Source organism: Chiloscyllium punctatum, chromosome 37 (genome assembly GCF_047496795.1).
Source record: "Chiloscyllium punctatum isolate Juve2018m chromosome 37, sChiPun1.3, whole genome shotgun sequence".
NCBI lineage: Eukaryota > Metazoa > Chordata > Chondrichthyes > Orectolobiformes > Hemiscylliidae > Chiloscyllium > Chiloscyllium punctatum.
This window is the reverse complement of record NC_092775.1, coordinates 7,807,342-7,833,461: the sequence shown is the minus strand read 5'-3', so window position 1 is coordinate 7,833,461 and position 26,120 is coordinate 7,807,342. Positions and strand designations below refer to the sequence as shown.

The window sequence follows — 26,120 nt, the reverse complement described above, 5'->3', positions numbered from 1 at the left end:
GTGCTCCGGTTTCCTCCCACAGTCCAAAAACGTGCGGGTTAGGTGAATTGGCCATGCTAAATTGCCCGTAGTGTTAGGTAAGGGGTAAATGTAGGGTTATGGGTGTGTTGCGCTTTGGCGGGTCAGTGTGGACTTGTTGGGCCGAAGGGCCTGTTTCCACACTGTAATGTAATCGAATCTAATCTAATAGTGAGTGTGGGTGGAGAAAAGCTCGGTCGTTTTGCACACTGTGGTCTTCCCGTTTTACTGAAAGGTGTGCTGTCTGCCTGAGATTCGGAGGAGTTGACTTTCTCTTCACCCGAGGACCACATTCTGGAGAGGAGAGAGGATGAGCAAGTTGGTGTCACCAAACTGGGCTTTAAAAGCCTCCGCCTGGGACTAGTAGGAAAAACAGAGCAGGGTTGAGGGTGGTCAAAATGTCAAAAGGGTGGGTTTCAGAGAAATTACCCAATTGGACAGAGACCACGCAAGCACGGATAAGGTGAAATTGACAAGTTGTTTATCACGAGCGATATCACTGGAAGAGAACTTGACCCCTGAGTGATGAGTGTGGGCAGTTTTTATAGGGATACAGTACAATGGTGTGAATTACAGATTGATCAAGAGAATGGAACTGATAGGAGAACAATCCTATTGCTGCCTAGTGTCTTAGTTAGTCTGTTTGGTCAAGGCTAGCGAATTATACAATGAATGGAAGAGCCTTGGGAAAAGATGTTTGGCAGAGAGATGTTGGAGTGCAGGTCCATTGTACCCTGAAGGTTGTTGCACAGGTGGATAGAGTGGTCAAGAAGGTATATAGTATGCTTGCCTTCATTGGACGGGGTATTGGGTATAAGAGCTGGCAAGTCATGTTAAAATTATACAAGACATTGATTCGGCCGCATTTAGAATACTGTGTACAGTTCTGGGCACCACATTACCAAAAGGATGTGGACACTTTGGAGAGGGTGCAGAGAAGGTTTACGAGGATGTTGCCTGATATAGAAGGTACTAGCTATGAAGAGAGGTTGAGTAGGTTAGGTTTATTTTCATTAGAAAAAAGGAGATTTGAGAGGAGACTTGATTGGGGTTTACAAAATCATCAAGGGTATAGACAGGATGGATGGAGACAAGCTTTTTCCCAGGGTGCAGGATTCAATAACAAGAGGTCATGCTTTCAAGGTGAGAGGTGGAAAGTTTAAGGGGGATACACACGGCAAGTACTTCACACAGAGGGTGGTGGGCGTTTGGAACGCGTTGCCAGCAGAGGTGGTAGAGGCAGGCACGGTAGATTCATTTAAGATGCATCTGGACAGATGTATGAGTAGGTGGGGAGCAGAGGGATACAGATGCTTAGGAAATGGATGACAGGTTTAGACAGTAGATTTGGATCGGCTCAGGCTTGGAGGGCCGAAGGGCCTGTTCCTGGGCTGTAAATTGTCTTTGTTCTCTTCTTTGTTCTTTGTATGGAGATGCTTATGGCACAGCATGAGGTCATTCAGCTATCGAGTGCTCCACTGTGGACCAACCCAGTGCGTCTCAGTGACCCACCCTATCCCACCAGCTTTTGCAAGGTTTCCCACATGGCTATCTGATTTTCCTTTTGAAATCTTTAATCCCTTTTATTTCCAACCCCCACATAGACAGTGAGCTCCAGGGCACTGCAGACTAAAGTTTCTCTCACTTCCCTGCATCCCCCCTTGCATCTCCTGCCCAAAACTTTAATTCTGTGTCTCCCTAATCCTCATACCACAGCCAATGGGAATGGTTTTTACTTAACTATCTTCCTTAAATCTGTCTGAGACTCGTACCGTCCCCACCCCGTCAGGTCTCCTCCCTATCTCCTTAGCTCCAAAAATAACAATCTCCTGTTCTCCAACCTAATATTGTCACAATGAACTCGGAGCAGGAGTGGAAGCAGTGACAGAGTGGCTGTATATTTTAAAACCTGACATCCATTACTGACATTGTGTAAACAACTATTTGAATATGCCATGTGTGAAGTATGAGTTAAAGATGATTTCGATTCTTGGGTATGTACAGATGCAGGATTTGTTGCTTGGTCTATGGACTAGCGGCCAGTTATCCACACCTGCCAACAACTGTGTGAACAGTTCTCAGGTAATTAGACAGAGAGCGAGAGACAATTGTTGAGTTCTTCACCAGCTCAGGAACAGTCTCTCTGTTCTCTACAGTCAAAACTCAGTCAAGCTGGAGATACCCAGTTTATCTTTTTTCTGAGAGATGTTATTACACACCTCTGGAGCAGATGGAACTTCAATCTAGACCTCTCAGTCCAGGGGTAGGGCCAATGGGTGGCATGGTGGCTCAGTGGTTAGCACTGCTGCCTCATAGCACCAGGGACCCAGGTTCAATTCCAGCCTTGGGTGACTGTGTGTGTGGAGTTTGCACATTCTCCCTGTGTCTGCGTGGGTTTTCTCCGGATGCTCTGGTTTCCTCACACAGTCCAAAGATGGTGAATTGGCCATGCTAAATTGCCCATAGTGTTAGGTACATTAGTCAGAGGGAAATGGGTTTGGGTGGGTTACTCTTCGGAGGGTTGGTGTGGAGTTGTTGGGCCAAAGGGCCTGTTTCCACACTGTAGGGAATCTAATCTAATCTATCACTACACAACCAGAGGCCCCTCTCACTCCCTCCATCCTATTCCCCATCAAAGAATTTTTTTTTGGTGCAGGTGTAGAGACAGTACTGATGCAGCACAAGAAGGTCAGCTAATCTTTCTTGTAACTGTTATTGCAAGCTGTGATCTTTAATTGTTGGTTCAGGGACCTTTTGTAAGGGGCTGGGAGGAGGATGTCAGATCTGTGGGAGGATAGGTGTTTATTATTCCGGGGAATGGGAGAAATGGGGTGTGATATATGGGGCACGTTCATGGGCTTGCTTGAAATGGGGCAAAAGCAGGCCATTCAGCCCCGTATTCCTCCTTCTTCTTCAGTCCGATCTGATTGTGATCTTAACTAGGGCAGTAAGGTGGCTCAGTGGTTAGCACTGCTGCCTCACAGCACTAGGGTCCCAGGTTCAATTCCGGCCTTGGGTGACTGTCTGTGTGGAGTTTGTACATTCTCCCCGTGTCAGCGTGGGTTTCCTCCCACAGTCCAAAGATGTGCAGGTTAGGTGAATTGGCCATGTTAAATTGTCCATTAGTCAGAGGGAAATGAGACTGGGAGGGTTGCTTTTCAGAGGGTCGGTGTGGACGTGTTGGGCTGAAGGGCCTGTTTCCACACTGTAGGAAATCTAATCTTAACTGATGATTGGTTGATTTATTGTAACATGTATCTAAATACAGTGAAAAGCTTTGTTTTGCATGTAGGACAGGCAGATCATAGCAAACAGGGTCATACAGAACATGGAGTGAGGTACACAGGTTACACTGCACAGGAGGTGCATGGGACAGGATCTACGTTAACAAGATCAACAGGGGGCAGCGCTCCGAAAGCTAGTGCTTCCAATTAAACCTGTTGGACTATAACCTGGTGTTGTGTGATTTTTAACCCCAGTCCAACACTGGCATCTCCAAATCAGAACATTATTTGAAGTTAGAGAATCCATTCATCAGATTAATAACAGCTGGGAAGAAACTGTTTCTGAACCTACTGGTGTGTGTGTGTTGAAGCTTCTCTATCTACTGCCTGATGGAGGTGGTTGTAGGAGATCATTACCAGGGTGGGATGAGTCTTTGATGATATCCTGAGTGACTGCCTTATCCCTTTACTCCCTTGTCAATCCAACACCTGTTGGATCGTTTCTGTGCAGTGTCACAGGTGTTCAGTAACTAAGCCTCTATTTCTGACTGGGGAAGAGAATTCAAAATTACTGACCCTCTTAGACGAGGAAATCCTCTTCATCTCTGCATTAATCAGCAAGCACCCACCTCATCTGGGATTGCCCCTCCCGATGGATCATCCCTCTGTATTTATCCTGCCAAACCTTCTCAGAATCGTGTACGTTTCAATAAGATCTCCTCTCATTCCCCTAAACTCTGGTCAGTATTGTCTGAGCCTTCCCTTGTGGGACAGATGCCTCATTGTGGAGATCAGGGGGGTGAGTCTGCCACTGATGGTCCTTTAAGTAAGGAGCACACACTGGATCCAATACTTTGACTGCAATCTCAGCAATGCCCTGTCCAAATTGAGCCTTTCCTTTCCCAGCATGCCCTGCAGGAAGACCCAGCCTTCCATGTGCCTTCCTAATTACTGGTATAACAACACTTTGACTTGATTTGTGTTTGAATGCTCTGTATCTCATCATTCAGGTGTTCCCCTCCCCTTATCCAGTAATCTGCTCTTCCTGCCAAAGTGGCCTATCTCATGCTTTCCCACATTGTACTCCATCTGCCAAATTTCTGCCCACTCAACACATCTATCTATATCCCTTTGCAGAATATCCTCCTCACAGCTTGTGTTCCGACCTAGCTTTGTATCGTTAGCAGATTTGGCTCTGATTCAGTCCGTGCTGTCAGACTAGTCATCGATGCAGACACAGATGGTTTTATTTTAATATTCTAAACCTGTTTGACAGCACAGGCTTGGCGATGCTTTCACGGGTGGAGAGGGGACAGGCAATGGCATGGAGAAGGGACAGGCGCTATCAAATGCAGTTGTGAATTCAGAAGAAATCTCTTTACACAGAGAGTTAGGGGTGGGTCAGACTGGGATCAGAGAGAATGACAGAGAGATATGTAAAGGCAGAACCAGAGGATAACCAGAATGGAGGAAGGAGAGGGTCATGTGGAGTGTGAACAGCAGCACAGACCTGTTGGGCCGAATGGCTTGCCTCTGCTCATGGAGGACATGAGTGAGTCATCCATACATTGTCCAGGAGATGGAGTGGAATCCCCTGATGAGCTGAGGACGGTCAGATGGTTTGTGTATGGTCAGGGAGCTGTGAGGCATGAGGCAAACTTCCAAGTGGGTCACATCATGGGCAGAGCCCATGTAGTGCCCCAGTTCACCACCTTCTCTCTTTAAAACACGACAATGCCACCCTGGGAGGAGAGGATGGCCTAATGGTATTATCACTGGACTATTAATCCACAGACCCAAGTAATGTCCCAGAGACCCCGGTTCAAATCCCACCATGGCAGAAGGTGGAATTTGAATTCCATAAAATCCAGGATTAAGCATCTAATGGTGACCATGAATCTGTTGTCAACTGTTGGAAAAATACACCTGAATCACTAATGTCCTTTAGGGAAGGAAACTGCCATCCTTACTTGGTCTGGCCTATATGTGACTCCAGACCCACAGCAATGTGGTGATCCTTAACTGCCCTCTGGGTAATTAGGGACTGGCAATAAATGCTGACCTAGCCAGCAACATCCACATCCTGTGAATGAACATTAAAAAAAAGCTTAAACTCTGAAGCAGCATTAACTCTGTCTGCTCAGCAAACGGTCGGCTATTGATCAGAACGAGCACTGAGTCAGTGCTGAGACCCAAAGCAAGGGAGCAGAGATTAATGAGCAATGTATCTCCCTCCTTTATAACCCTCGCTGCACTCTCACCATTGGTGAGAGGTGCCAGCGTCTCTACAAGGCCCAGACGTTAGTAACCCTCCTGGAATAACCTGAGCACTCCCCCAATAAAAGGCAAATCTCAAGGTAACTGCCATTAACGTCATTCAGGAGAAAAAATATCTCACACAGCACTGAAAACAGATGTGATTTATTTTGCATTTCCTGTAAATACTTCTGTTTATCAGTTGTGAGACATTATGGAAATGGAGAGGATAAGGCTGAAAGACAAAACCATCCAATCAGAAAGCTGAGATCATGCTCCATTTCTGATTGACTGAAGGTCATGTGATGAAATCGCCAGTGAGGCATCCAACCAGAAATAGGGAGAGCCAATGACAAAAGGAATCAAATCAGGAATCAGAATTCACCCCTATAGCCCCACTGTCCAACTGCTGAGGGTCAGTGCTGAGGGAGCGGGCATTGTCAGACGGTCAGTGCTGAGGGATTGCCACACTGTCAAAGGGTCAATGCAGAGGGGGTGCCGCACTATCGGAGGGTCAGAGCTGAGGGAGTGCCGCACTATCGGAGGGTCAGTGCTGAGGGAGTGCCGCACTGTCGGAGGGTCAGTACTGAGGGAGTGGGCACTGTCGGAATGTCAATGCTAAGGGAGTGCCGCACTGTCGGAGGGTCAGTGCAGAAGGAGTGCCGCACTGTTGGAGGGTTGGTGCTGAGGGAGTGCCACACTGTCAGAGGGTCAGTACTGAGTGCCTCACTGTCGGAGGGTCAGTGCTGAGGGAGCGGGCATTGTCAGACGGTCAGTGCTGAGGGATTGCCACACTGTCAAAGGGTCAATGCAGAGGGGGTGCCGCACTATCGGAGGGTCAGTGCTGAGGGAGTGCCGCACTGTCGGAGGGTCAGTACTGAGGGAGTGGGCACTGTCGGAATGTCAATGCTAAGGGAGTGCCGCACTGTCGGAGGGTCAGTGCGGAAGGAGTGCCACACTGTCGGAGGGTCAGTGCTGAGGGAGCGGGCATTGTCAGAGGGTCAGTGCTGAGGGATTGCCTCACTGTCGAAGGGTCAGTGCTGAGGGAGTGCCGCACTGTCGGAGGGTCAGTACTGAGGGAGTGCCGCACTGTCGGAATGTCAATGCTAAGGGATTGCCACACTGTCGAAGGGTCAGTGCTGAGGTAGTGTTGGAGGGTCAGTGCTGAGGGATTGCCACACTGTTGGGGGATCAGTGCTGAGGGAGTGCTGCACTGTCGGAGGGTCAGTGCTGAGGGAGTGGGCATTGTCAGAGGGTCAGTGCTGAGAGATTGCCACACTGTCGAAGGGTCAGTGCTGAGGGAGTGTCGGAGGGTCAGTGCTGAGGGATTGCTGCACTGTCAGAGGGTCAGTGCTGAGGGAGTGCCGCTCTGTCGGAGGGTCAATGCTAAGGTAGTGCCGCACTGTCGGAGGGTCAGTGCTGAGAGAGTGCCGCACTGTCAGAGGGTCAGTACTGAGTGCCTCACTGTCGGAGGGTCAGTGCTGAGGGAGCGGGCATTGTCAGACGGTCAGTGCTGAGGCATTGCCACACTGTCAAAGGGTCAATGCAGAGGGGGTGCCGCACTATCGGAGGGTCAGTACTGAGGGAGTGGGCACTGTCGGAATGTCAATGCTAAGGGAGTGCCGCACTGTCGGAGGGTCAGTGCTGAGGGAGTGCCACACTGTCGGAGGGTCAATGCTAAGGGAGTGCCGCACTGTCGGAGGGTCAGTGCTGAGGGAGTGCCGCACTGTCGGAGGGTCAGTGCTGAGGGAGTGCCGCACTGTCGGAGGGTCAGTGCTGAGGGAGTGCCGCACTGTCGGAGGGTCAGTGCTGAGGGAGTGTCGGAGAGTCAGTGCTGAGGGATTGCTGCACTGTCAGAGGGTCAGTGCTGAGGGAGTGCCGCTCTGTCGGAGGGTCAATGCTAAGGTAGTGCCGCACTGTCGGAGGGTCAGTGCTGAGAGAGTGCCGCACTGTCGGAGGGTCAGTGCTGAGAGAGTGCTGCACTGTCGGAGGGTCAGTGCTGAGGGAGTGCTGCACTGTCGGAGGGTCAGTGCTGAGGGAGTGCCGCACTGTCGGAGGGTCAGTGCTGAGGGAGTGCCACACTGTCGGAGGGTCAATGCTAAGGGAGTGCCGCACTGTCGGAGGGTCAGTGCTGAGGGAGTGCCGCACTGTCGGAGGGTCAGTGCTGAGGGAGTGCCGCATTGTCGGAGGGTCAGTGCTGAGGGAGTGCCGCACTGTCGGAGGGTCAGTGCTGAGGGAGTGGGCACTGTCAGAGCGTCAGTACTGAGGGAGTGGGCACTGTCGGAATGTCAATGCCAAGGGAGTACCGCACTGTCGGAGGGTCAGTGCGGAAGGAGTGCCGCACTGTTGGAGGGTTGGTGCTGAGGGAGTGCCACACTGTCAGAGGGTCAGTACTGAGTGCCTCACTGTCGGAGGGTCAGTGCTGAGGGAGCGGGCATTGTCAGACGTTCAGTGCTGAGGCATTGCCACACTGTCAAAGGGTCAATGCAGAGGGGGTGCCGCACTATCGGAGGGTCAGTGCTGAGGGAGTGCCGCACTGTCGGAGGGTCAGTACTGAGGGAGTGGGCACTGTCGGAATGTCAATGCTAAGGGAGTGCCGCACTGTCGGAGGGTCAGTGCTGAGGGAGTGCCACACTGTCGGAGGGTCAATGCTAAGGGAGTGCCGCACTGTCGGAGGGTCAGTGCTGAGGGAGTGCCGCACTGTCGGAGGGTCAGTGCTGAGGGAGTGCCGCACTGTCGGAGGGTCAGTGCTGAGGGAGTGCCGCACTGTCGGAGGGTCTGTGCTGAGGGAGTGGGCATTGTCAGAGGGTCAGTGCTGAGGGATAGCCGCACTGTCGGAGGGTCAGTACTGAGGGAGTGGGCACTGTCGGAGGGTCAGTACTGAGGGAGTGGGCACTGTCGGAATGTCAATGCTAAGGGAGTGCCGCACTTTCGGAGGGTTAGTGCGGAAGGAGTGCCGCACTGTTGGAGGGTTGGTGCTGAGGGAGTGCCACACTGTCAGAGGGTCAGTACTGAGTGCCTCACTGTCGGAGGGTCAGTGCTGAGGGATTGCCACACTGTCAAAGGGTCAATGCAGAGGGGGTGCCGCACTATCGGAGGGTCAGTGCTGAGGGAGTGCCGCACTGTCGGAGGGTCAGTACTGAGGGAGTGGGCACTGTCGGAATGTCAATGCTAAGGGAGTGCCGCACTGTCGGAGGGTCAGTGCGGAAGGAGTGCCACACTGTCGGAGGGTCAGTGCTGAGGGAGCGGGCATTGTCAGAGGGTCAGTGCTGAGGGATTGCCTCACTGTCGAAGGGTCAGTGCTGAGGGAGTGCCGCACTGTCGGAGGGTCAGTACTGAGGGAGTGGGCACTGTCGGAATGTCAATGCTAAGGGAGTGCCGCACTGTCGGAGGGTCAGTACTGAGGGAGTGCCGCACTGTCGGAATGTCAATGCTAAGGGATTGCCACACTGTCGAAGGGTCAGTGCTGAGGTAGTGTTGGAGGGTCAGTGCTGAGGGATTGCCACACTGTTGGGGGATCAGTGCTGAGGGAGTGCTGTACTGTCGGAGGGTCAGTGCTGAGGGAGTGCTGCACTGTCGGAGGGTCAGTGCTGAGGGAGTGGGCATTGTCAGAGGGTCAGTGCTGAGGGATCGCCACACTGTGCGAAGGGTCAGTGCTGAGGGAGTGTCGGAGGGTCAGTGCTGAGGGATTGCTGCACTGTCAGAGGGTCAGTGCTGAGGGAGTGCCACACTGTCGGAAGGTCAATGCTAAGGTAGTGCCGCACTGTCGGAGGGTCAGTGCTGAGAGAGTGCCTCACTGTCGGAGGGTCAGTGCTGAGGGAGTGCTGCACTGTCAGAGGGTCAGTGCTGAGGGAGTGCCGCTCTGTCGGAGGGTCAATGCTAAGGTAGTGCCGCACTGTCGGAGGGTCAGTGCTGAGAGAGTGCCTCACTGTCGGAGGGTCAGTGCTGAGGGAGTGCCGCACTGTCGGAGGGTCAGTGCTGAGGGAGTGCCGCACTGTCGGAGGGTCAGTGCTGAGGGAGTGCCGCACTGTCGGAGGGTCAGTGCTGAGGGAGTGCCGCACTGTCGGAGGGTCAGTGCTGAGGGAGTGTCGGAGAGTCAGTGCTGAGGGATTGCTGCACTGTCAGAGGGTCAGTGCTGAGGGAGTGCCGCTCTGTCGGAGGGTCAATGCTAAGGTAGTGCCGCACTGTCGGAGGGTCAGTGCTGAGAGAGTGCCGCACTGTCGGAGGGTCAGTGCTGAGAGAGTGCCGCACTGTCGGAGGGTCAGTGCTGAGGGAGTGCTGCACTGTCGGAGGGTCAGTGCTGAGGGAGTGCCGCACTGTCGGAGGGTCAGTGCTGAGGGAGTGCCACACTGTCGGAGGGTCAATGCTAAGGGAGTGCCGCACTGTCGGAGGGTCAGTGCTGAGGGAGTGCCGCACTGTCGGAGGGTCAGTGCTGAGGGAGTGCCGCATTGTCGGAGGGTCAGTGCTGAGGGAGTGCCGCACTGTCGGAGGGTCAGTGCTGAGGGAGTGGGCACTGTCAGAGCGTCAGTACTGAGGGAGTGGGCACTGTCGGAATGTCAATGCCAAGGGAGTACCGCACTGTCGGAGGGTCAGTGCGGAAGGAGTGCCGCACTGTTGGAGGGTTGGTGCTGAGGGAGTGCCACACTGTCAGAGGGTCAGTACTGAGTGCCTCACTGTCGGAGGGTCAGTGCTGAGGGAGCGGGCATTGTCAGACGTTCAGTGCTGAGGCATTGCCACACTGTCAAAGGGTCAATGCAGAGGGGGTGCCGCACTATCGGAGGGTCAGTGCTGAGGGAGTGCCGCACTGTCGGAGGGTCAGTACTGAGGGAGTGGGCACTGTCGGAATGTCAATGCTAAGGGAGTGCCGCACTGTCGGAGGGTCAGTGCTGAGGGAGTGCCACACTGTCGGAGGGTCAATGCTAAGGGAGTGCCGCACTGTCGGAGGGTCAGTGCTGAGGGAGTGCCGCACTGTCGGAGGGTCAGTGCTGAGGGAGTGCCGCACTGTCGGAGGGTCAGTGCTGAGGGAGTGCCGCACTGTCGGAGGGTCTGTGCTGAGGGAGTGGGCATTGTCAGAGGGTCAGTGCTGAGGGATAGCCGCACTGTCGGAGGGTCAGTACTGAGGGAGTGGGCACTGTCGGAGGGTCAGTACTGAGGGAGTGGGCACTGTCGGAATGTCAATGCTAAGGGAGTGCCGCACTTTCGGAGGGTTAGTGCGGAAGGAGTGCCGCACTGTTGGAGGGTTGGTGCTGAGGGAGTGCCACACTGTCAGAGGGTCAGTACTGAGTGCCTCACTGTCGGAGGGTCAGTGCTGAGGGATTGCCACACTGTCAAAGGGTCAATGCAGAGGGGGTGCCGCACTATCGGAGGGTCAGTGCTGAGGGAGTGCCGCACTGTCGGAGGGTCAGTACTGAGGGAGTGGGCACTGTCGGAATGTCAATGCTAAGGGAGTGCCGCACTGTCGGAGGGTCAGTGCGGAAGGAGTGCCACACTGTCGGAGGGTCAGTGCTGAGGGAGCGGGCATTGTCAGAGGGTCAGTGCTGAGGGATTGCCTCACTGTCGAAGGGTCAGTGCTGAGGGAGTGCCGCACTGTCGGAGGGTCAGTACTGAGGGAGTGGGCACTGTCGGAATGTCAATGCTAAGGGAGTGCCGCACTGTCGGAGGGTCAGTACTGAGGGAGTGCCGCACTGTCGGAATGTCAATGCTAAGGGATTGCCACACTGTCGAAGGGTCAGTGCTGAGGTAGTGTTGGAGGGTCAGTGCTGAGGGATTGCCACACTGTTGGGGGATCAGTGCTGAGGGAGTGCTGTACTGTCGGAGGGTCAGTGCTGAGGGAGTGCTGCACTGTCGGAGGGTCAGTGCTGAGGGAGTGGGCATTGTCAGAGGGTCAGTGCTGAGGGATCGCCACACTGTGCGAAGGGTCAGTGCTGAGGGAGTGTCGGAGGGTCAGTGCTGAGGGATTGCTGCACTGTCAGAGGGTCAGTGCTGAGGGAGTGCCACACTGTCGGAAGGTCAATGCTAAGGTAGTGCCGCACTGTCGGAGGGTCAGTGCTGAGAGAGTGCCTCACTGTCGGAGGGTCAGTGCTGAGGGAGTGCTGCACTGTCAGAGGGTCAGTGCTGAGGGAGTGCCGCTCTGTCGGAGGGTCAATGCTAAGGTAGTGCCGCACTGTCGGAGGGTCAGTGCTGAGAGAGTGCCGCACTGTCGGAGGGTCAGTGCTGAGGGAGTGCTGCACTGTCGGAGGGTCAATGCTAAGGTAATGCCGCACTGTCGGAGGGTCAGTGCTGAGGGAGTGCCGCACTGTCGGAGGGTCAGTGCTGAGGGAGTGCCACACTGTCGGAAGGTCAATGCTAAGGGAGTGCCGCACTGTCGGAGGGTCAGTGCTGAGGGAGTGCCGCACTGTCGGAGGGTCAGTGCTGAGGGAGTGCCGCACTGTCGGAGGGTCAGTGCTGAGGGAGTGCCGCACTGTCGGAGGGTCTGTGCTGAGGGAGTGCTGCACTGTCGGAGGGTCAGTGCTGAGGGAGTGCCGCACTGTCGGAGGGTCAGTGCTGAGGGAATTCTGCATTGTCGGAGGGTCAGTACTGAGGTAGTGCCGCCCTGTCGGAGAGTCAGTGCTGAGTGAGCGGGCATTGTCAGAGGGTCAGTGCTGAGGGATAGCCGCACTGTCGGAGGGTCAGTGCTGAGGGAGCGGGCACACTGTTGTAGATAAAAGGTAAAAACAATGACTGCAGATGCTGGAAACCAGAGTCTAGATTAGAGTGGTGTTGGAAAAGCACAGCAGGTCAGGCCTCTATCCTCGATGAAGGGCTTTTGCCTGAAACGTCGATTTCCCTGCTCCTCAGATGCTGCCTGAACTGGTGTGCTTTTCCAGCATCATTCCAGTCTAGACATTGTTGGAGGGTCAGTGCTGAGGGAGCAGGCACTGTCGGAGGGTCAGTGCTGAGGGAATGCTGCACTGTCGGAGGGTCAGTGCTGAGGGAATGCTGCACTGTCGTAGGGTCAGTGCTGACGGAATGCTGCATTATAGAACATAGAACATAGAAAAATACAGCGCAGTACATGCCCTTCGGCCCTCAATGTTGCGCCGACCAAAGCCTACCTAACCTACACTAGCCCACTATCCTCCATATGTCTATCCAATGCCCGTTTAAATGCCCATAAAGAGGGAGAGTCCACCACTGCTACTGGCAGGGCATTCCATGAACTCACGTCTCGTTGAGTAAAGAACCTACCCCTAACATCTGTCCTATACCTACCACCCCTTAATTTAAAGCTATGCCCCCTCGAAATAGCTGACTCCATACGTGGAAAAAGGTTCTCATGGTCAACCCTATCTAAACCCCTAATCATCTTGTACACCTCTATCAAGTCACCCCTAAACCTTCTTTTCTCCAATGAAAACAGTCCCAAGTGCCTCAGCCTTTCCTCATACGATCTTCCTACCATACCAGGCAACATCCTGGTAAACCTCCTCTGCACTCGTTCCAATGCCTCCACATCCTTCCTATAGTATGGCGACCAAAACTGCACACAATACTCCAGATGCAGCCGCACCAGAGTCTTATACAACTGCAACATGACCTCAGGACTCCGGAACTCAATTCCTCTACCAATAAAAGCCAGTACGCCATATGCCTTCTTCACAGCACTATTTACCTGGGTGGCAACTTTCAGAGATCTGTGTACATGGACACCAAGATCCCTCTGCTCATCCACACTGCCAAGTAGCCTACCATTAGCCCAGTACCCCATCTTCTTGTTACTCTTACCAAAGTGAATGACTTCACACTTACCTACATTGAACTCCATTTGCCACCTTTCTGCCCAGCCCTGCAACTTATCTATATCCCGCTGTAACCTGCCACATCCTTCTTCGCTGTCCACCACTCCACCGACTTTCGTATCATCCGCAAACTTGCTCACCCAGCCTTCAAGCCCCTCCTCCAGGTCATTTATAAAAATGACAAACAGCAATGGTCCCAAAACAGATCCTTGTGGAACACCACTAGTAACTGCACTCCAAGATGAACCTTTACCATCAACTATTACCCTTTGTCTTCTTCCAGCCAGCCAATTCCTAATCCAAACCTCCAACTCGCCCTCAATGCCATACCTCCATATTTTTTGCAGTAGCCTACCATGGGGGACCTTATCAAACACCTTACTAAAATCCATATACACCACATCTACCGCTTTCCCCTCGTCCACTTCCTTAGTCACCTTCTCAAAGAACTCAATAAGGTTTGTGAGGCACGATCACATTATTCCTATCCAGATGTTCATAAATCCTCTCCCTTACAATTCTCTCTAAGACTTTGCTCACAACAGAAGTGAGACTCACTGGCCTATAGTTACTAGGGCTGTCCCTACTCCCCTTCTTGAACATTGTTAAAGAGTCAGTGCTGAGAGAGTGCCGCACTGTCGGAGGGTCAGTGCTGAGGGAATGGGCACTGTCGGAGGGTCAGTGCTGAGGGAAAGGGCACTGTCGGACGGTCAGTGCTGAGGGAAAGGGCACTGTCGGACGGTCAGTGCTGAGGGAATGGGCACTGTCGGACGGTCAGTGCTGAGGGAATGGGCACTGTCGGAGGGTCAGTGCTGAGGGAATGCTGCACTGTTGGAGGGTCAGTGCGGAGGGAATGGGCACTGTCGGACGGTCAGTGCTGAGGGAGTGCTGCACTGTCGGAGGGTCAGTGCTAAGGGAATGGACACTGTCGGAGGGTCAGTGCTGAGGCAATGCTGCACTGTCGGAGGGTCAGTGCCGAGGGAATGCCGCACTGTCGGAGGGTCAGTGCTGAGAGAGTGCCGCACTGTCGGAGGGTCAGTGCTGAGGAAATGCCGCACTGTCGGAGGGTCAGTGCTGAGGGAGTACCGCACTGTTGGAGGGTCAGTGCTGAGAGAGTGCCGCACTGTCGGAGGGTCAGTGCTGAGGAAATGCCGCACTGTCGGAGGGTCAGTGCTGAGAGAGTGCCGCACTGTGGGAGGGTTACTGCTGAGGGAATGGGCACTGTCGGAGGGTCAGTGCTGAGGGAATGGGCACTGTCGGAGGTTCAGTGCTGAGGGAATGGGCACTGTCGGACGGTCAGTGCTAGGGGAATGCTGCACTGTCGGAGGGTCAGTGCTGAGGGAATGGGCACTGTCGGAGGGTCAGTGCTGAGGGAATGGGCACTGTCGGAGGGTCAGTGCTGAGGGAATGGGCACTGTCGGAGGGTCAGTGCTGAGGGAATGATCACTGTCGGAGGGTCAGTGCTGAGGGAGTGCTGCACTGTCGGAGGGTCAGTGCTGAGGAAAAGGGCACTGTTGGACGGTCAGTGCTGAGGGAATGCTGCAGTGCCCTCTCAGGTGAATTGCTGTATTTTGAAGAGCAGGAAGCAGGAATATTTATCCCTGAAACAATGTGACCAAGAGGGGGAGGATTAGCCTTGCTGGGAATGAATTGGTTACTGTTCTTGCTGCATCTCCTTTCCTGCACTGCCCCAGAACACCAACACATTGTCCTACAGCTGGAGCCCTCCCATTGTCCCTGTGAGCTTCAATTTCCATGGGAAAATCTAAAAATGTCTTGCGGAAAATGACTCACTGGGTGAATGTGTCACATCTTCAATCGAACTGTCACTGAATAATACTGGAATGGATTTGAAATTGTTCTGAAATGGAGCAGGGATGGTCTCAGCGATGAAGAGACTTGAGAGTTCAAGGCCATGCAGACTGCCAGGGAACTGGGCTTCAGTGTGGGACAGACTGACACCACCATCTGGTGGTAACAATCTGGTATTGCAGGATTGCAAACACACTTTAAAACAGGTAAAATCTCTTTGACATTTCAGTTTTCTTTTCGGTTCCGATGAAAGGTCATCCACATGAAGCTTCAGTTCCTTTTCTGTTCTCGGATGCGTTCAGCTTCAATGAGTATTCTGAGCAATTTTGGTTCATGCTTCAGAGCCCCAACATCCACGGTGTATGCTTTTGTGTAAAAAAGCAAATTCCTGTGGATGCTGGAATCTGAAACCAAAAGAGAAAATGCTGGAAAATCCCAGCAGGTCTGGCAGCATCTGTAAGGAGAGAAAAGACCTGACATTTCGAGTCTAATTGACACTTTGTCGGGTCAGTTGGACTTGAAACGTCAGCTCTTTTGTCTCCTTACAAAAGCTGCCAGACCTGCTGAAATTTTCCAGCATTTTCTCTTTTGGTATCCTTTTGTGTGATGGAATACTCCCCACTTGCCTGGATGGGGGCAGCCCCAACAACACTCAAGAAGCATGACACATTCCAGGACAAAGCAGCCCACTTGATTGGCACCATATTCATAAACACCCACTCTCTCCATCACTGATGCTCAGTAGCAGGAGTGGGAGCTACCTCCAAGTTGCACTGCAGAAATTCTCCGAAAACCCTCAGACAGCACCTTTCAAACCCACGACCAGTTCCATCTAGAACAAGGGCAGAAGATACATGGGAACCCCACCCTCTTGCAAGTTCCCCTCCAAACCACTCACCATCCACTGTCGCTGAGTCCAGGTCCCAGAACTTGGCGAAAGTGAGGACGGCAGATGCTGCAGATCAGAGTCCAGAATGTGTTGCTGGAAAAGCGCAGCAGGTCAGGCAGCATCTGAGGAGCAGGAGAATCAATGTTTCGTGCAAAAGCCCTTCATCAGGAATTTGATAAAGGGCTTATGCCCGAAATGTTGACTCTTCTGCTCCTCGGACGCTGCCTGACCTGCTGTGCTTTTCCAGCCCCGTGCTCTTGACTCAGGTCCCAGAACCACCTACCAAACAACACTGTGGGTGTCTGTACACCAACCCAGGTCAAGAACATCACTCACTAGCACCTCCTCCAGGACATTTAGAGATTGTCTATAATTGCTGGCCCAAACAATAGTGCCTACATCCTGTGACTGAGTCAAAAAATCCAAAGAAGGCCCAAAACGTGCTGACCCAGTTGATTGTGTAAGTCTCACAATGCCTCCTTCCTAAACAGATAGAATATAGGCCACTTAGCCCTTTGAGACAGCTCCTCCATTCAATAGGATCATGACTGATCATCCAACCTGTTTCTCCTTTCTCCCCATTTCAAACACTTCCCCCTGAACCAGGGCAGGTCAATCCCCTTCTCAACTCAATTGTAACCACATTCCCATTGGTCTAAATGGACCAGCACACTCTCTGCCATCCTGATGTGCGGAGGCAGTGTGTCATGGTGATATCTCTAGACTAACATTCCGGAATTTCAGTATATGTTCCAGGTACGTGGGTTCATCTCCCACCAGGAGAGATGGTGAAATTTCAATTCAGTGAAATGTTGGGTAAATGGTGACCATTGTCATTCATTGTTAAAAACCCATCTGGGTCACTAATGTTCATTTGAAGGGAAATCTGAGCTGGGTTACATGTGACTCCAGACCCACTTGCAATGAGGTAATTAGGGATGAGCAATCCATGCTAGCCTGGCCAGTAACACCCACATCTCGTGAATGAAATAAAGATGTTTTGCCAGTGTCTCTGTCACAGTTGTATAGCAGCGAGAGGTGGATACTTGTCCAGGGTCGATGATGTTTTAATCTTTCTCCTAATTCCAGGACGTGAATATGTCGACCAAACTCCAGACCAGTAACATCACCAACAAGAATGACCCTCGGTCGATTAATTCCCGCGTCTTTATCGGAAACCTCAACACAGCGGTGGTGAAGAAGTCTGATGTGGAGACAATCTTCGGGCAGTACGGCAAGGTGGTAGGCTGCTCTGTGCACAAGGGCTACGCCTTTGTCCAGTACACCAACGAGAGAACGGCACGTGTAGCCGTGGCCGGAGAGAATCGCCGGGTGCTCGCTGGACAGACACTCGGTAAGACCATCCAGCACTGCGTGGAATGTGAAGGAGGGGTTTGACCAACGCAGTGGGTCAGTCTCAGGGAGAACAGGCCGGAGAGTCAGCGGTTACTCCGAGTTCCTCGGAACTGGCTTTGTTCCTCCATGTCCCAATGAACATAGCAGCGAGGAGCGAGAGTAGGGCCACTCAGCCTTCAAACCTGCTCCCCACCCCCTTCCATAAGATCACAGTCAGAAGTTACACAACACCAGGTTACAGTCTACTGAGTTTCCCTCCACTTCACCTGGTGAAGGGGCAACACTCAGAAAGCTTGTGATTTCAAATAAACCTGTTGGACTATAACCTGGTGTCATGGGACTTCTGACTTTGTCCACCCCAGTCCAACACCGGCACCTCCACATCAATAAGATTGTGGCTGATCTGATTTTAACCTCAAGTCTGCAATCCCCCGAGAGTATGTCATGCCCTTGGCCAACAAGAATCGACCTTGGCCTGAAAGATACAGGAAGATTCTGTATCCACTGCCTTTTGTGAAGGGAATTCTAAAGACTCACAGTCCCCAAGTGCACAAGGTATTTCTTATTTCTGGTTTTAAGCAGGTAAGCCTTTGTTTTTAAACTATCTGCTCCTAGATTCTCCTACAGAAACTCTTTTAACCCCTCTCCATAATGTTGCCGTTGAGAATGGAATGGAATGGGATGATAAAGGACAGTTAATATTGGTCACTCTGCTCCACTCTCTCCTTACATCCCAACAATGATCCCAGAGGTTTCTGACTGAAGTCAATCCTGAGATTGGGACTTTCATTTTGATCTAATTTGCTCCTTCCTCATGTTTTTGTCTCTTTGTCTGTAAACGTTGTCCCGGACCTTCTTATCTCCAGAGAATCTGGGATAGATCGGTGTCGTGACCCTGCAGAGAGAAATTGAAATTTATAACGGGCAATTCCCGGGTGTGTGGAACCCTCGGAAAAGCTCCAGAAGGACTCAGAGTCACTCGGACTAATCACTTGTCAGAGAGTGTCAGAGGGTTCAAGATGAGTTTGTACTTCTGGCTAATGATACCCCCTAATCCCCATCCAACGTTCACCCTGACTATAATCACCTCGCCATCTGCTCTTGGACAGTTGACCTCTCATTGACCCCTGATCCATCCTCACTGTCACCCCCTTACCGGTCAGCACTACACCCACTCACAGCCCACCCGTTCGCCCACCTGACCTTCTGTGCATTAGTCACCCCAGCCCCTCACCCATTCAGCTGTCAGTATAGCCCTTTCCCCCTCACCTTACAAACCGTGTCTATGTCGCTGTCAAAGCAGCTTTGAGATCGATTGAACATCTTCCTTTCTGGAACACTGGTGTAAGAAGGAGAGAGGTGTCTGCAGTGGTGGTATGTTCCCATGCTGCCACCGCGGTTTGCTGGATTCCTTCTGTTGAGATGGATCCTGCACTGGGAGCATGGCCGGAACATTCTGAGGAAGGGTTGTGGACAATCTCTGATTTGAGTCAGAAATAGTGTCCCTAATTCACATTGGAAGCTTCCAAGCAATCGCCACAGAAGTCTTTGGAGGCCAGGACAAAAGGGAAAAAGTATAACATAGCAAAGGTGAGTGGGAAATCGGAGGACTGGGAAGCTTTTAAAGAACAACAGAGGATAACTAAAAAGGAAATACGCAAAGAAAAAATAAGGTACAAAGGCAAACTGGCCAAAAATATAAAGGAGGATAGTAAAGGCTTTTTTAGGTATGTGAAAAGAAAAAAAATGGTTAAGACTAAAATTGGGCCCTTGAAGACAGAAACAGGTGAATTTATTACGGGGAACAAAGAAATGGTAGAAGAGTTGAATTGGTACTTTAAATCTGTCTTCACTGGGGAAGATATAAGCAATTTCCCAGATGTAATAGTGGCTGAAGGACCCAGGTAATGGATGAACTGAAGGGAATTTATATTTGCCAGGAATTTGTGTTGGAGAGGCTGTTAGGTCTGAAGGTTGATAAGTCCCCGGGGCCTGATGGTCTGCATCCCAGGGTACTGAAGGAGGTGGCTCTAGAAATCATGGATGCGTTGGTAATCATTTTCAAATATTCTATAGATTCAGGATCAGTTCCTGTGGATTGGAGGATGGCTAATGTTGTCCCACTTTTCAAGAAAGGAGGGAGAGAGAAAACAGAGAATTATAGACCAGTTAGTCTGACCTGAGTGTTGGGAAAAGTGCTGGAGTCAATTATAAAGGACGAAATTACGACACATCTGGATAGCAGTAACAGGATAGGTCAGAGTCAGCATGGATTTATGAAGGGGAAATCAGGCTTGACTAATCTTCTGGAATTTTTTGAGGATGTAACTCTGAAGATGGACAAGGGAGATCCAGTGGATGTAGTGTACCTGGACTTTTCAGAAAATCTTTGATAAAGTCCCACATAGGAGATTACTGAGCAAAATTAGGGCACATGGTGTTTGGGGCAAAATACTGACATGGATTGAAAATTGGTTGGCTGACAAGATACAAAGATAAACAGCTCCCTTTCGGATTGGCAGGCAGTGACCAGTGGTGTGCCGCAGGGATCAGTGCTGGGACCGCAGCTTTTTATAATGTACATTAATGATATAGATGAAGGTATTAAAAGTAATATTAGCAAATTTGCTGATGACACAAAGCTGGGTGGCAGGGTGAAATGTGAGGAGGATGTTAGGAGAATACAGGGTGACCTGGACAGGTTAGGTGAGTGGACGGATGCATGGCAGATGCAGTTTAATGTGGATAAATGTGTGGTTATCCACTTTGATAGCAAGAGCAGGAAGGCAGATTACCACCTAAATGGTGTCAAGTTAGGTAAAGGGGCAGTACAGAGAGATCTGGGTGTTCTTGTACACTAGTCAATGAAGGTAAGCATGTAGGTACAGCAGGCAATGAAGAAGGCTAATAGCATGCTGGCCTTCATAACCAGAGGAATTGAGTATAGAAGCAAAGAGGTCCTTCTGCAGCTTTACGGGGCCCTGGTGAGACTGCACCTGGAATATTGTGCGCAGCTTTGGTCTCCAAATTTGAGGAAAGGCATTCTGGCTATTGAGGGAGTGCAGCGTAGGGTCGCAAGGTCAATTCCCAGAATGGCGGGACTATCTTACGCTGAACGATTGGAGCGACTGGATACACTTGAGTTTAGAAAACTGAGAGGGGATCTGATTGAGATGTATAAGATTATTAAAGGATTGGACACTCTGGAGGTAGGAAACGTGTTTCCGCTGATGGGTGAGTCCCGAACCAGAGGACACAGCTTAAAAATAAGGAGTAGGCCATTTAGGACAGAGATGAGGAGAAACTTCTTCACCCAGAGAGTGGTGGGTGTATGGAATGCTTTGCCCTAGAAGGCAGTGGAGGCCAAGTCTCTGGATACTTTCAAGAAAGAGTTGGATAGAGCTCTTAAGGATTGTGGAATTAAGGGTTATGGAGATAAGGCAGGAACAGGATACTGATTGAGGATGACCAGCCATGATCATAATGAATGGTGGTGCTGGCTCAAAGGGCAGAATGGCCTCCTCCTGCACCTATTGCCTATTGTCTATTGCCACTGAGAAACTGAGGTAGGTAAGTTCTTGATTGCCAAGGAGATCAAAGTTTACAAGGACAAAGCAGGAAATGGGGTTGAAAGAACAATCAGCCATGATTGAAAGGCGGAGCAGACTCACTGGGGAAATGGCCTAATTTCTGTCCTTTATGTCTTATGGTATTAAAACTAATGGATGCATTTCATTAAAACGTGGACCAAGGTAAAATAGATTAGCTTTTTTTTATAGAAATGGAACTTGCAATAGTTCATGGTTCCTTCAACAATTTAGAAAAATACATTTACTGTTGCTTGACTCAGAATGTTGTGGACTGTGTCACTACTTTAGAGTTATCAAAATGGGAGCTAAGCTTTCTGAGCAGGTTGCTTGATGCTGATTGGCCTGAAGTTGTTTTTGTGTGAGATGGAAATTCTTAACAAAAAGATTTTACACAGTTTTATAGTTTCAATGCTTCAAACCTGCAGGGAAGAACCTTGAGGAAAGGCAGTGCAATTGTAATAATGTCATCATAGTGTGGTGGAAGTTATGCGGTTCACTGTGAAGCTAATGCTGTTGATGTTACTGCCATCTGCTGCCCACCAACAAGAGCCCTGGCAGATACTCAATCCCAATCCCTTTTCAGATATTGTCTAATCCACCTGCTTTGAGGTGTTACGACACACCTGTGGAGCAGGTGGGACTTGAACCAAGGCTTCCTGGCTCAGAGGTAGGGACACTACCTCTGTACTGCAAGCACCTCTCCCATTCCCTTTTGTTATTCTGCCCAATTCCTTAGAAACTCTCATTTTGCTAATTGCCAATAGAGTCCTTTTTTCGCAATCTACTAGGAATAGCCTTTTGTCACTGAACGAATGTTAACACTGCTTCCCTTCTGTATTTGTTTTGAACGTTGTCGTTTCCCAACAGCCTTTAGTTGTTACTTCAAGCTTTTAATTCCTTGCTGCACATCTGAGGAGCCTGCTGTTCAGACTGGAGGATGCATTAGGAAAGGAAGATTTATGCCTTTGTAATTATTTTACTGAGTGTTACTCCTGTACGGTAACTAATTAGGAAAATGAGAATGTTGGCGACTGGTTTATTGTGACCTCCCCAGGGCCCAGCTGTAACCTGTTAGATGTGATAAGGCAGTACAGCTGCAGACTATCAACCAACTCGATAATAACTGCTGGACACGCGCAGTGGCTATTAGATTGTGCTAAAGGGAGAGCTGCAACTTTGAAGAACATAAGGCTCCAATTTTGAGTGGAGACGCACGACGGAGGGAATTTTCCGGAAATGGAAGCCTGGGTCACACTCGCCCAGAAAACAGCATTCGCTGCAATTCCTTTCTAAAAGTAGGAGTGCACACCGACTTCCTGATATTCTGCGGCATGACCCCCACTCTGAGCCGTGTCTGGATGAAGGTGAACTGGGAACTGACCTTCCACAACACTCAAAGGATGGTAGCTGCAAGCCTGAAGAGCTAGGCACACCTGCAGTGACAGGGTTAGAAAATAGCCAAGGTGTCGAATGGAACGCTGGTCTTTATATTGAGAGGATTGGGGTACAAGGATGCAGAGGTTGTGCTGCAGTTTAACAAAACCCTGGGGGTGGAGGGGGGAGGGGGGGAGGGAGGGGGGGGAGGGGGAGGGGGGGGAGGGGGAGGGGGAGGGGTGGGGGGGTGGGGAGGGGGTTAGACCCCATGTGGAGACTGCGGCCTGAGGAAGGATACGTTGGCCTCAGAGGGAGTACAGTGTAGGCTTACCAATAATGATATCTGGATTTTGGGAGGTACATCACGGGGAGAGGTTATACAAAGTAGGCCTGTTTTCTCAAGCATTGGGGAAGCTGATGTCGTGATTGTAACAAGATCAGTCAGCTGGGCGTCAGTGAATACAAGTTCCCTGATTGGACCAGGTCAAAGCCCCAGTCAGGGAGCCCTGACTGACAGGCGTAAATAGGGGAGTGTCAGAGGTACTGATAGTCCAGTACTGACTCTGAATGAGATGGTACTATAGGCAGGGGCTGGTGATGGGATACTCTGTGGAGTTATTTCTGTTCTCAAGCAACCTGATCGACGTCTTCAAGGTATTAACAGGGAAACATGATGTGGAGATGCCGGTGTTGGGCTGGGGTATACAAAGTTAAAAATCACACAACACCAGGTTATAATCCAACAGCTTTATTTGGAAGCACTAGCTGGGTACCTGATGAAGGAGCATCGCTCCGAAAGCTTGTATTCCCAAATAAACCTGTTGGACTGTAACCTGGTGTTGTGGGATTTTCAACTTTAACAGGAAAAGTCAGGGTAGATAAAGATAAACTATTCCCACTGTTTGGGAGCTAGGGGCATAGTCTGAAACTTAGGGCCAGACCACTCAGGAGAGACGTTAGGAATCACTTCTACACACACACAAGGTGGTAGAGGTTTGATCAGATTCAAGATTAGATTCCCTACAGTGTGGAAACAGGACCTTTGGCCCAACAAGTCCACGCTGATCCTCCAAAGAGTAACCCACCCAGACCCATTTCCCTCTGACTAATGCACCGAACACTATGGGCAATTGAGCATGGCCAATTCACTTAACCTGCACAGCTTTGGACTGTGGGAAGAAACTGGATCACCCAGAGGAAACCCACACAGACACAGGGAGAATGTGCAAACTCCACACAGACAGTCACCCAAGCCTGGAATCCTTGGATGGAACTTGCTTCCACAAATAGTAGTGGATGCTGGGTCAGTTAGTTTTAAATTGGAGATAGATGATTTTTTGTTAAAGATAAAGTATTAAGGGCTATGGGCCAAAGGCAAGAGTCATAGAGATGTAGAGCATGGAAACAGACCCTTCGGTCCAACCTGTCCATGCCGACCAGATATCCCAACCCAATCTGGTCCCACCTGCCAGCACCCGGCCCATATCCCTCCAAACCCTTCCTATTCAAATACCCATTAAATGCCTCCACCACATCCTCTGGCAGCTCATTCCATACACGTACCACCCTCTGCGTGAAAATGTTGTCCCTTAGGTCTCTTTTATATCTTTCCCCTCTCACCCTAAACCTCTGCCCTCTAGTTCTGGACTCCCTGACCCCAGGGAAAAGACTTTGTCTATTAACCCTATCCATGCCCCTCATAATTTTGTAAACCTCTATAAGGTCACCCCTCAGCCTCCGACGCTCCAGGGAAAACAGCCCCAGCCTGTTCAGCTTCTCCCTGTAGCTCAAATCCTCCAACCCTGACAACATCCTTGTAAATCTTTTCTGAACCCTTTCAAGTTTCACAACATCCTTCTGATAGGAAGGAGACCAGAATTGCACGCAATATTCCAACAGTGGCCTAACCAATGTCCTTTACAGCCACAACATGACCTCCCAACTCCTGTACTCAATACTCTGACCAATAAAGGAAAGCATACCAAACACCTACTTCATTATCCTATCTACCTGCGACTCCACTTTCAAGGAGCTATGAACCTGCACTCCAAGGTCTCTTTGTTCAGCAACACCCCTCGGACCTTACCATTAAGTGTATAAGTCATGCTAAGATTTGCTTTCCCAAAATGCAGCACCTCGCATTTATCTGAATTAAACTCCATCTGCCACTTCTCAGCCCATTGGACCATCTGGTCAAGATCCTGTTGTAATCTGAGGTAACCTTCTTCACTGTCCACTACACCTCCAATTTTGGTGTCATCTGCAAACTTACTAACTGTACCTCTTATGCTCGCATCCAAATCATTTATATAAGTGACAAAAAGTAGAGGACCCAGCACCGATCCTTGTGGCACTCCACTGGTCACAGGCCTCCAGTCTGAAAAACAATCCTCCACCACCACCGTCTGTCTTCTACCTTTGAGCCAGTTTTGTATCTGAATGGAGAGTTCTCCCTGTATTCCATGAGATCTAACCTTGCTAATCAGTCTCCCATGGGGAACCTTGTCGAACACCTTAATGAAGTCCATATAGATCACATCTACTGCTCTGTCATCATCAATCCTCTTTGTTACTTCTTCAAAAAACTCAATCAAGTTTGTGAGACATGATTTCCCACGCACAAAACCATGTTGACTATCCCTAATCAGTCCTTGCCTTTCCAAATACATGTATATCCTGTCCCTCAGGATTCCCTCCAACAACTTGCCCACCACGTTTGCCAAACTCCAGTCTTCTGGCACCTCACCTGTGACTATCGATGATACAAATATCTCAGCAAGAGGCCCATCAATCGCTTCTCTAGCTTCCCACAGAGTTCTCAGGTCCACCTGATCAGGTCCTGGGGATTTATCCACCTTTAACCATTTCAAGACATCCAGCACTTCCTCCTCTGTAATCTGGGCATTTTTCAAGATGTCACCACCTATTTCCCTACAGTCTACATCTTCAATATCCTTTTCTACAGTAAATACTGATGCAAAATACTCATTTAGTATCTCCCCCATTTTCTGTGGCTCCACATAAAGGCCGCCTTGCTGATCTTTGAGGGGCCCTATTCTCTCCCTAGTTACCCTTTTGTCCTTAATATATTTGTAAAACCCCTTTGGATTCTCCTTAACTCTATTTGCCAAAGCTATTTCATGTCACCATTTTGCCCTCCTAATTTCCCTCTTAAGTATACTCCTACTGCCTTTATACTCTTCTAAGGATTCATTCAATCTATCCTGTCTATACCTGACATATGCTTCCTTCTTTTTCTTAACCAAACCCTCAATTTCTTTAGTCATCCAGCATTCCCTATACCTACCAGCCTTTCCTTTCACCCTGACAGGAATATACTTTCTCTGGATTCTCATTATCTCATTTCTTTCCATTTTCCAGCCGTCCCTTTACCTGCGAACATCTGCCTCCAATCAGTTTTTGAAAGTTCTTGCCTAATACCGTCAAAATTGGCCTTTCTCCAATTTAGAACTTCAACTTTTAGATCTGGTCTATCCTTTTCCATCACTATTTTAAACCTAATAGAATTATGGTCGCTGGCCCCAAAGTGCCCCCTACTGAAACCTCAGTCACCCGCCCTGCCTTATTTCCCAAGAGTCGGTCAAGTTTTGCACCTTCTCCAGTAGGTACATCCACATACTGAACCAGAAAATTGTCTTGTACACACTTAACAAATTCCTCTCCATCTAAACCTTTAACACTATGGCAGTCCCAGTCTATGTTTGGAAAGTTAAAATCCCCTCCCATAACCACCCTATTATTCTTACAGATAGCTGAGATCTCCTTTACAAGTTTGTTTCTCAGTTTCCCTCTGACAATTAGG

General features: G+C 50.3%; 1 protein-coding gene across 6 annotated transcripts in view; it reads left to right on the top strand.

The window, feature by feature from the left end:
* raly (RALY heterogeneous nuclear ribonucleoprotein) overlaps positions 1 to 26,120 on the top strand; it is a 297,200-nt gene that overhangs the window by 219,588 nt on the left and 51,492 nt on the right. For 5 of the 6 annotated variants that reach the window (XM_072556189.1, XM_072556188.1, XM_072556194.1 and 2 more), the window contains one exon: positions 17,067 to 17,331. In XM_072556189.1, coding sequence (XP_072412290.1) covers positions 17,067 to 17,331 — 265 coding nt within the window. Of the gene's footprint in view, positions 1 to 15,242; positions 15,295 to 17,066; positions 17,332 to 26,120 lie in introns of those variants that run through there. The other variant, XM_072556193.1, reaches the window with a different exon arrangement.